Consider the following 12,500-nt stretch of genomic DNA (forward strand, 5'->3'; position numbering starts at 1 on the left):
TTAATATGAATGTCAACGAATTTTTCAAGGTTTTACATATTTGACAGAAACATAAATAAATATATAAATAAAATAAAAAGATAACCTAGAGAAAAATGAAATAAAACAAACAGCGTGAAGTTTAAACCCGGGCGATGTTGCTGTGTACGTATTGATGTTGGTGGTGTCGATAAGCTGAAAGGCGACGGTGGTGAAAGGTCCTGAAATGCTGCGGTGGTGTTGGTGTCGCAGTTGCTGGAACATGGCTGAGTCTCTCGAACTGGCTGTTTGCAGCTGGATACTCTGTGGTCAATGGTGTAGGACCAAAGACAAATAATGGTTTGTTGATCTAGTCTTTTAAAGAGATTAGTGGGCTCCAGAAAAAGAACCTACAAGACTGTGTCACGGGACCTTATCTGAAGGTTGCAATTAGTTGGTTTACACATTGGCGCGAAATAAAGCAAGAGATAAAACTGCACCAAAACTAACCAATCAGAGCAGCGGACACAACTGGGCCTAAGCAGCCGAAGGCCGGCTGTTATACGCCACGTCCGCATTTGTATAATATCTCTCAAAGAGGGATCATTTATTTCACTAAGCGCTACACACGTTTAATAACAATATACTTTTGAAGCTTTACAAGTAATATATGACATCGTATATAGATTATTTAGTTTTATACATTTTTCGTATGCAACTCGCTAAACATGTACATGTTTTTGAACATTGTCATTTTATAAGATTTTACTGGCAAGTTCTTAAATTAACATAAACATTTATTTACTTGAAATAAAATTTCCGGAGAATTTTCTTCGGAACTAGTCCTTCTCATTCGCAAAATGAGCTCCTCTTTAATTTTGCTCAGATTGCTTTCAATTTTGGTGTACCAATGCAGCTCTAAATTTTGATAACAATCAGCCAATTACTTTATCTCGTAAATGAAAGAATCTGATGTTATTTGGAATTAAAGTTGGGACATTTGGGTAAATTTAGCCAATCAACAGACAGCGAAGCATTAACAGCTTGTTACCATGACAACCGCACGTTGTGTTGTGTTTCACCCGCTTGTGCTGATTCTTCACACTACGAGATTTCACCCTCATGTTTTGTTTTAATAAAAATTTATATTTATCAATTAGAATTTTATTATAGATATTTTCCGTCAATTGTCTTAATATTTTACATATTTTTCAAATATAGCGAAAGTCATTTGTGATGTTAATAACAGTTTCTTGGCATTATGAAGGTGAATGGAATATGTGAACTTAATACAGATAATTTGACATTATTTTTTAATTGTGCATGCAAAAACATAAGATACAGGTATTCTTTTTCTTGTCTCCTTGTTTAAGTTGGTCAATGCTACCATAATCCTTGCCTTCAGTTCATTTTTGGTGTTACAAGGAGTTTTGTTGGTCTCTCACTTCACTGCGCCCTTACATAATAATCAAAGGGGTTGCAGTCTGGGGAATTAGGTAGCCAGATGTTAGGGGTGATGTGGTCGCAAAAATTATTTAACAGCCATAACTGGGTTCTCCTGCTTGCGTGGCATGGTGCAGAGTCCTATTACAAGACAGAGGGTCTTCAAGCAGCCACCCTTTTGACCCAGAGCAACACTACCTCCTCCAAGCACTTGATGTAGGCCTCCGTATTGAATCTGAGGTCGTGTAGGAAGATGAATGGAGGCATAACGTCGCCATCACTAGTGGTCACTCCAAACACCATGATATTGACTGGACGTTTGATTTTTATCACTCTCACTTCATGTTTCGGGGACACGGTAAGCCAACGGTTGTTCTGTGCATTCACTATCTGATCCTGGCAGAAATTTTTCTCGTCTGAGGAAAACCAAAGCATGTTCGGTTGGAGGGGATGCTTGAGTTTGTTCAAGAGCTTCGTAATACGGCCTTTCTTCTTGTCCTTGGTGGCTTGGGATAAAAATTGCCCCCTTCTCATCTTGTATGAACAATACTGAATGTCTTCATGCACTACTTGCCGGATAAGAAACTCAGATACTCCCATGTCCCTGGCGAGGGACCTGATCCACTCGTAAGGATCGTTGTCAATCTTGGCATGGATCTCACCAACAAATTCAGGAGTTCTTTTCTTAACAGAACGATCAGAGTATGTAGGCATGTGTGTCTGTATGTATGTATGTATGTATAGATGTATCTCTCACTCTCTCTTTCTCTATCTCTCTCCCTCTCTCACTTTCTCATACACTCATTCTTTCTCTCACTGACTCCTACATTAAGCAGTATTACTAGTTTTGAAATACAAAGCAAATGAAGAACTCTCGGTCACTCAATGCAATAAAAAAGTGTTCGCCGATGATCTGTTCTGGTTATTCTTTCAAATGCATTTGGAATACCCAATGTAAGGTTCTGTAGAACCATTATAGTGAAATGTACACAGGAACTAACAGCATTAACTTTATTTATCTTAATTTCTTCCATATTTGCTCTGTATATAGCGGTATACGCAACTTTTCATTTAAATATATTCCTAACGCATGTTATGCTTGCTGGATTGCATTGCGGGCCTCATATTTGATTAATAAGTTCAACTTGTACGATGAACAAACATTTCCCACTTTACTCTTTCTTCAGTGTATTTAATTATAGTTCCCATAACCCCGGAGGAATTATATTTGCAGTGTCCTTTGGCGTGCCTTGGATAAATACACTAGCGGTGTGGTTTATTCCTCCAGTAGCCTACAGATGGAAATGAATCTAGCATTCAAAGCTAACAGAATACTTGTCAGCTATCCTGTGTCCCACAGTGCCTAAAGTGGCGTAGAAAGTGGTTAAATAACATAATTACTAAATGGATAGCGCAGCTCTGCTGAAAAGATGCAACCCATTGTCGTTATGAACTCAGTCTGCCAGAAGCATAGCGTGGATTCTGGCCATCAACTTCTTTAACCATAACATTCTTTAGACTCTAGCAAATACACGTAAATGAATTGGTCGCCCTGTGCGGTCTGCATACCACACACTCGCTGCGGCACTGCAGTCTCTTAGTGCTTGCGTCTTTCTACAAATCGTTATCGCGATTGCTGTTCTGGTGATTTCTTCATAGCTATAAGTTTTACATGTATCGTTCTGCTGGTTATTCAGACGAATTTTGGCTCGACTATATTGTTCTGAATATTTCTATCTTAATCATTGCTCAGTTCTGTAAACTAGTTTATCGTTGTGTCAAAAGCGTAAATCTCTATAATTTCTTGTAGTTGTCTCGAAACTCATAAGATCTCAGCATAAATTCGCTAATTACACAGTGCACACGTTACTAGATTGCCGTACGACAGCTGATACACATTTTGCTTGGCTGTACGACAGCTGATACACATTTTATTGCCGTACGACACCTGATACACATTTTGCTTGGCCAGTGGTGACATTTTGTTACTGATCAATATAGTGAAACAATACACCAACCAGTGTACATTCTGGTTGTGAAACAATACACCAACCAGTGTACATTCTGGTACGTTTACTTGGTGTACATTCCTGTGCATTTACTCAGTGATACTTTTGATTACTATTTTAGCAAGTATGATGCAGTCTATGCTCCGATAGCAGTGTCATATTAAGATTGAAACATAGCTGGAGTTGTTTTTCGTTTTAAGCAAAATCTTTTTTAAAAAATAGCATTTAAAAATTGTCTTTGTTCTCACTGCATTATTATTTCTAGTTAGCTCTTTAATATTCCCCGCATTAAATATGTTCACATTAAATAAACTTAAAGAAAATCTGTCTCAGTACTGCTTTCTTCTTATATTTCAGGGTTTCACAAAAACAGCCGAAAATGTCTGTTATGTACGTTTTCCTCACACAGATGGGGAATTATACGGTAAGTAGGCTTACATCACGTGTTCTCTTGCGAAATGTTTCTTTTCCTTATTGATCTCCTTTGCAACATAGTTTCTTCAACATTTGAATATTGCAAACAAAATTTTCCAACGATAGTACGGCGACAACGCCTGAAATTTGGGGGAAGGGATAATCGATTACAGTTGAGTACTGGTACTCAACTGGTACTTAATTTATCGACCCCGAAAGGATGAAAGGCAAAGTCGACCTCGGTGGAATTTGAACTCAGAAATCTAAGCATTTCTCCAGTCGTGGTAACGATTCTGACAGCTCGCCGCCTTAATAATAATAATAATAATAATAATAATAATAATAATAATATAATAATAATAATAATAATAATAATAATAATAATAATGATAATAATAATAATAATAATAATAAAATACCCTGATGCAATACCAGGCAGTGGATCTCGTGGTTTCTGGTCTTAACTTGTGTAACAGAAGGGCTACAACAAATATTCAGCTTAATACCACGATTTGCTTGTCAGTTGTTTGACCTTAACCAGTTGAGTATGTTCATTAGTGGCTGGTGATGTGTGCATCTTTGATCACCAGCAGAAGTAGAGTGAGAGCATCATACTTATGTGTTGAGAGGAATTTTGCAGGGTTTGAATAATTCCCCCCAGGAACACGGATGTTTCGTTCAAATTCGTTAAACAACCCTTATCCAGAAACCTTTTGAATAGGATGGGCTACTCAACCTGAAGAAAATTCTAACTGGTTTTCATCTGCAAGATCATGTGCTGTTTGTCTTGATATGAGATCACCATATCGCGCACACATGGTTGTGATGCATGTGCCTGGTGTACCCTTATTAGATGGGTTGTCATGATGGGTATAGTGGGCTTCGTATATTTGTACCTCAGTGCCACCTTGATGGCATGCACTGCTCTGTCAAAATATATCTGAAAAGGAATTTGACAAATTAAGTAAATACAAGAACCTGGAAATTGAAATACAAAAGATGTGACATCGTAAAGCAAGAACTGTTCCTGTTATTGTAGGTGCCCTAGGTATGATAAAAAAAGGATGTCAGAAACATCTAGATAAGATCCCAGGAGAACCATATCTCAGAGAAATCCAAAAGATTATGCTAACATCCTTAGAAAAACCCTCTCTATTTCAATGTCTGTGTGGTATTACACAAAGAAACATGAAGAAAGAAAAGTTGATAGATATTACAGGTTAGCTTGGGATGTTAAGCAGTTGTAGTACCAATTATTGTCGGAGCCCTAGGAACAGTTAGTAAAAATTTTGAGAACTACACAGAACAAATAGGGGCTGCAAAAATCAACACTGCTTGGAACCGCTGGAATACTCCGGATGGTGCTCGAAAAATAAGTTGTGTTATCTTAGTTCACTGGTAGTGAACAGCTGACACTGTAGTACATCTCCAGCGTTAGAAGCTGTACAAAGACAATAATAATAATAATAATAATAATAATAATAATAATAATAATAATATAATAATAATAATAATGATGATGATGATGATGATAATGGAGAGGAGGAGATAACGATGAAGGCACAAAGCCAGATCGATCACGGAATATAAACGGTAAAGTTGATCTTGAAAGATTTGAGTTCATACCGTAAAGGATTGGAACAAATACCGCAAAGTATTTTTTCTGACGCTCCGACAATTCTGCCAATCCATTGCAGCAATGTTATTTGCTAAAGAACATGCGATCTACGGTTTGAGAAGTCTTTGCTCGGATTATCGTTATATGTCGACCAGAAAAGAAATGTCATGATTATAAATGACAGCTGATGAGATGGTACAGACAGTCAATCACTATACTAAGGTTTGACAATGATTACTTTCATAAATCTAAGTTTTAAGTTCAATCAATCTCTAGGCTAGCCAAACTTTTATTTCTCCGATCCGATGCCAATAGAGTGTACATTATGTTTCAGTACAAGTATGTATTATATAAAGAGTAAAGGCTCCCTTCGGTTACGAATGACCATGGGATTGCACTTAGGAAGTTTCCCTCCAAGGCACAAGTCTGGGTAAGGTTATTTTGTGGAAGACCAGTAGTCGTCCATGCATATCAATCTCCCCTCTCCATGCCACCGATGTTGTTCAAGAGAAAGGCAATGGCCAATTACAGCTTGGCACCAGTGACGTTGCAACTCATTTCCAGAGCTGAATGAACTGGAGCAACATGAAACAAAGTAACTTGATCAAGGACACAACTCACAGCCCGGCCCGAGCTCAAAACCTAACGATTGTAAACCGGACGCTCTAACACCTAAGTCATGCACTTTCACTGTATATATTATATATTTACCCAAATATTTCTTCGCATGTTTTTTTCTCTCGTTTCACACTATGCAGCATCATTCCAAACATGACCCTGTGTACTTTTGTTTGTCTACGTTAACCCTTAATGTTTTGTTTTAAACAGGTACCTGAGTATCATCAACCAATGATGGAAAAGGCTACAGTTGCTTCCATAGGGTGCTCCTTTGCAGGAACGATGTTGATCCATTTTACATGGGTCTATCTAGGGTAAGTATCAACAGAAAGAAAAGATTACAGAACTCACAATTCAAAATTAGGAATCATAAACATTTTGAACCAGTCTTTAAAATAAAGTACAGGAATACATCACGTTACGGTTGCATTATGTCACAGGATTTTGTGCTCGGGATACATTCTATAACTTCGCCCTTACGGTAGAAACTTGGATTAATTTTAAGACTTTTCACTATGAATAGTTGTGCATGTGTTCGCGTATATATATTTGAGTCAAAATGAGTATCTCTCTATCTCGCTATCTTCGTATCTAATTCATTCTATCGATCTGTATGTGTGTGTATATGTGTAAACCACTCTTCAGCATCACCACTTTGTATCATCAACACCACCAGCTCCACGACCATCACCTATACGAAAACCAATCCAACTACTGCCACTACCAACTCATCAAGTCTTTAATGACCAGTAATAGCAGCAACAATAGTATGAGCTAGATAAGCAAGTCCATCTAAAATAAAATACAACCCTATGAGATAATGTTACCTATTTTGAAAGAGATGTCTTTGAACTTAGGTCATGAGGATTGATTTGAGACTAAACAGCAACGACAATACAGTTATCAAGAACAATAAAACCATCACCATCACTCACCCCCCACCACTACTAACAATACTTCCATTGTCACCAATATTATTACCTCTACCAACTCGTCAACTTTCGAGCAACTAATTGATGTCTGTAGCTACATCAGTTGTATGTCAACACAACGGACTGTGTGTATGTGTGAGTGTGTGTGTGTGTGTGTGTGTGTGTGTGAGAGAGAGAGAGAGAGAGAGAGAGAGAGAGAAAGAGAGAGAGAGAGAGAGCTTTGAGATATTTTTAGCTCGAGACCGAGAGAGCAAAGTGCCCATGACTCTGGTAACCGTTCATCTAACTGTAATCATACAGTACATACCACTACCTAACTCTTTCATCCTTACATCTTATTGCCGTTTTTACATCCATAGGAATAAGGCAACAATTGTTTTGCTCTCACGAAGCAGTTCTTGGATTTACCAACAATTTATGATGTCTACAAAGAAACCATCAAGTGGAACTGACGGTAGTAGTACGAAAAGGAACCGTAAATGAATCATTCAGCATATTAAAAACTGATGTCTCAAAAAGGCTTGATGCGGGGAAAAATAAAATCACTTACATTGCCAAAACATTGAAACTTACAACGTTTACAGTGGGAAAATGCGAGACAAAAGAAAGAAAATCAAGTCAAGTGTCCAAGAAATTACTTTGTTAATTGAACGGACCTTATTTCATTTGTCAAAGTTATCTCTACAGATTTACTATAGAAATTAAGCCAGCACTAATTCTGTTACGACGTCTCGTATCTGAGACGTCTGACGTAAACGACAACATTGAGAACGAAGGTGAAAATTAGGTAATGAGCGTATATAACATATTTCAGGAGTTTTTGCTCCTTCGTCAGCATTCATCCAACCCAATAATCATCCACGAACTCATTGCTTAAACAACCACTAAATATAGCGGTGTAACGTTATTGGATATACCAATTTTACAATTGCCCTACAGATCATTAATATTTACGGACCTTATTTTGTCAATGGTCTAATGTGTTGCTCAACCTGGAACGGCTCTTGTGTGAATGGACTGAGTATCAAATTCAAAGTACCGACAAGTTCAATGGCCCTTCAAAACCATGGGAGAAGCCTTTTCGGTAAAAAAAAATAAAGAAAATATTCGAAAAATATCGTTAATATTTTTATTGGGCGACGAAATTAATCGATTTAAGAGATATAGCTGTTATTTCTAGCACATGTAGAAGACAGAAGAAGAGGTAAATAATTTGAGCTCGAATGCTGCGATTTCATTGGTTAAAAGTCTTAAAATTAAACTACGTTCAAGTTACGAATTACAATTTTGTTTTCAAATTTGTCTACAATAATGTTTTCTTTTGACACATTCTACCAGTATACGAAGTTTCAAATTGTTTAGTTAACTAGGAAAATCTGGCCTTCAAAAAGAAAAGATCCTCTATTCTATGTATCTATCTATCTATCTATCTATCTATCTATCTATCTATCTATCTATCTATCTATCTATCTATCTATCTATCTATCTATCTGTCTATCTATCTATCTATCTATCTATCTATCTATCTATCTATCTATCTATCTATCTATCTATCTATCTATCTATCTATTTACTTAAATAATGAGGGTGATAAATTGAATATTAATTTGATTAACATCAATTTAAAACCAGTAGCCCAGCATATAGAAAAATATGAAAATTCAGATAAAGAGTAAAACTCTTTTACTCTTTTACTTGTTTCAGTCATTTGACTGCGGCCATGCTGAAGCACCGCCTTTAGTCGAGCAAATCGACCCCAGGACTTATTCTTTGTAAGCCTAGTACTTATTCTATCGGACTCTTTTGCCGTACCTCTAAGTTACGGGGACGTAAACACACCAGCATCGGTTGTCAGGCGATGTTGGGGGAACAAACACAAACACATAAACATATAAGCACACATATACATATATATATATATATATATATATATTATATATATATATATATATATACACATAAATACGACGGGCCTCTTTCAGTTTCCGTCTATCAAATCCACTCACAAAGTTTTGGTCGGCCCGAGACTAGAGAAAAAGACACCTGCCAAAGGTGCCACACGGTAGGACTGAACCTGGAACCACGTGACCAAAAGTCAAAAATTTGTATGACGATTTTTAAAAGAAGAGAAGTGAAACTCTAACGAAAATCTTTTTATTACTGATAAAGACTGGTTTGAAAGGTTTAAGAAGCGCTTGAATGTACGCGACATAAATTGACCGATGAAGCTGCTAATGCTGATGCAGAGACTGCTTCTATTAGGTTGTTTTGCATGAAATGTCGCATTTTTAATTACTTGTTATTTCAATCATTTAAAAACTCAATCATGTATACTTAGCATTTAACCTTGACTCGTTTTCTTTCCCAATAATATTGGTATACAAAATTCGTACCCACAGACCTTATGAAAATGATAACAACCAAACTATGTTGAGTGATTTTCTCGTATGAGTACAAATTGGGTCACTCTGCTGCAGAAGCTCTACGGAATATTAAGCGGGCCTTTGGTAATGGTTTCGTTGACATCAGAACTGTTCAGAGATGGTTCCAAAGCTCTCATTCAGGAGATGATAGCCTTGAAAATAAACCAAGGAGTAGGCCAAAATAAGTTATTCGGCATGATAGATTAAATGCTTTGGTTGAACAAAATCCGAGAACAAAGGTCCGAAAACTTTCATCAGAACTTCAAATATCTCACACAACTGTTTTTGGACACTTGTAAAAAATTCTCGACTGGAAAAAAACCCATTTTTGCGTAAAATCATTACTTATTATGAGAAATGGATACTCTTTGACAATTGCAGGAGAACAGGACAGAGTCACCTAAACACTACCCAAATCCACCATTGCACCCTAAAAAGTTAGTGATCACTATATGGTGGTCTGCAAAGGGAGTTATTTATTATTCGTTTTTGCAACAAGGAAAAACGGTAACAGCCACACCATATTGCCAGGAAATTGATTATAAGCATGAGAATTTGAAAATAAAGCAACCCAGACTAGTGAATAGAGATAGCTAATTGTTTTAGATAGTTAATTGTTTGTAGTCGCAAGCAGACACACTCTTGGACTTCAGCAGAACATCCAGAATGTGAAGGCTGGGTAGAAAGAGGAGGCTTGACCAGTACTCGGCAAGTGCTCATTTACAGCTGAATAGATTGAAACAACGTGAAATGAAGTGCCTTGCTCTATAAGAGTGCATGCCTCTCAATCCAGGAATTGAACCCATAATCTTACTTCTATGAGCCAAACACTTTAACCTCCTAGGCTACTTAGGAAGCATTAACATAAAATTGAGGTACGTATTGTGCTGAATTAAGGAATGTGAATTGTTACTGTTCAGGGTTCTGACGAAATTACAACTATTGTACGAATTGAAGTCCTACATCTAGTGGGGATGTAATTAATGAGCTAATAGTATAAGGCTTAACTATTTTGCTGACAAAAATAGTTTTGATAAACTAGAGTCTTATCCGGAGCGAAGAATATATCTCATCCGCTCAGTTACGCTTTTACACGTCTCAGTCATTTGACTGCGGCCATGCTGGAGCACTGCCTTTAGTCGAAGAAATCGACCCCAAGACTTATTCTTTATAAGCCTGGTACTTATTCTGTCAGTCTTTTGTGCCAAACCGCTATATATATATATATATATATATATATATACACACACACACACACACACACACGACGGGCTTCTTTCTGTTTCTGTCTACCAAATCCACTTACAAGGTTTTGATCAGCCTGAGGCTATAGTAGAAGACACTTGCTCAAGGTGCCACGCAATGGGACTGAACCCAGAACCATGTGGTTGGGAAGACAGTTTCTTACTACACCTTCATTTTTCCGAATCAAGTTTCTAAATTTGTTATTTTAAATCACCGAGAAAATACCTAACATATTTAAAATATTTAACAAATAGGTTTAAAATATAGAAACATTTTTCTTCCTTCCTCATTTTCTTCTTTTCTTCTTTTCTGTTTCTTTCTTCACTCGTGTTTGTGTTTTCTTCGGTTTTGGTTTTGTATTTTAAAGTGATTTTGTATTATATATGTATCATATGCACACGTGTTATATATGCCATTGATTTTAATGAAATACTTATAAAATAAAACTGAAAATATTGAATGAAGAATTTTTTTCGTTCTCTTTTCCAGTTTGGGTTCTGACAATTTTTTCATTTCTGGCAATTTAGCAACCATAGTGACAACGGCGCAAGCGGGTTTGATGGGTTTAGAAAATACATACCCAGACAAGGTAAGTAAGACTAGTTATCGTTCGATCAGTTAAGACCTCACAGAATTGTTATAATAATGATTATTAGTTTCGTAGCACAAATGACCCTAGGGCAACACCGTGAGACATCTGGGTGACACCGGGTAACACCAGGGTGATCTTAGTATTTTGATGATGATTCAAAAGTAAGTATTATAAACAACAATGTTACTTCAATTATCTTCTCTGAGTCTTCAGAAGCACTGGAACTCAGCGGTTGAAGCTAACGAAACACTTGGTATCATATTTATTTACCGTTACGTTACAAATACCTTGCCTCGACGAGCAGGTTTTGATATATCCAAAAGCATGCGAAGTAAAGTTAGTGTTTGGGTTCTCTTCATTGTTTAGTAGTGATTGCTGAGACAGATAGAATGGTGTAGTAAGAGAACAGAATTAGAACTAGAGAGAATTGTAGGGTGTGGAACGTTGCTGACAGTAAACTTCATTTCTCCCTCTGACCAATGTTAGAAAGGTTAGAAAGGGTCAAATTTCGTGGTGAAGACATTATTTCGGCCTAGCTAAAGGCATCTGGAAAATGTAAAACTGCTGTCAGAGAAAAACCATTGTTCCATCGTGGGAAAAGTTCTGCAGCAGTGTTAATTTAAATTTGGCTATGGTGGATCGAATCCACTTCATGCATGCAAGATCAATTACATTCTTCTTCTTCTTCTTCTTCTTCTTCTTCTTCTCTTCTTCTTCTTCTTCTCCTTCTTCTTCTTCTTCTTCTTCTTCTTCTTCTTCTTCTTCTTCTTCTTCTTCTTCTCCTTCTTCTTCTTCTTCTTCTTCTTCTTCTTCTCCCCCCCCTCTCTCTCTCTCTCTCTCCCCTCTCTCTCTCTGTTTCCCCTCCCACTGGAAGACGAGCAAATATCCAAGCATACAAGTTTCCTTTCCGCACGTCAATGATATCCGAAGGAAAAGGAAGGGTTGATACAGTTTACACCAGTGATGTTGCAACGTTCTCGTCTGTTCTGGCTCTTCAGCGCCTCGTACATTCATTTAAAGAGATTTTAACTATAAAATTTGAATTTATAATAGGCGGAACCGGTTCTTATTAATGGACAGGGCAACAAATTTATAGGAGGAGATGGAACTGTGTACAGTGTATACCTTATAATAATGGTAACATTTTGTTTCTGTTATTATCGATATGGGAATAAATTTTGATGAAGACACAAAACTTGTCACAAGTGTTTAACCATTTTTATTGCGGAAAATATATACTTTGGGCCA

At 37.0% G+C, this 12,500-nt stretch overlaps 1 protein-coding gene across 1 annotated transcript in view; it reads left to right on the forward strand.

Annotated features, from left to right (window-relative positions):
* Positions 1–12,500, forward strand: part of LOC118763651 (adhesion G-protein coupled receptor D2-like) — a 52,227-nt gene that overhangs the window by 20,677 nt on the left and 19,050 nt on the right. Inside the window, exons 2-4 of the mRNA XM_036503368.1 lie at positions 3,768–3,834; positions 6,271–6,374; positions 11,150–11,249. Of these exons, the coding sequence (XP_036359261.1) occupies positions 3,790–3,834; positions 6,271–6,374; positions 11,150–11,249 (249 nt within the window). The 5' untranslated portion in view covers positions 3,768–3,789. The remainder of the gene's footprint in view (positions 1–3,767; positions 3,835–6,270; positions 6,375–11,149; positions 11,250–12,500) is intronic.

Source organism: Octopus sinensis, linkage group LG5 (genome assembly GCF_006345805.1).
Source record: "Octopus sinensis linkage group LG5, ASM634580v1, whole genome shotgun sequence".
In the NCBI taxonomy this organism is placed as follows: domain Eukaryota; kingdom Metazoa; phylum Mollusca; class Cephalopoda; order Octopoda; family Octopodidae; genus Octopus; species Octopus sinensis.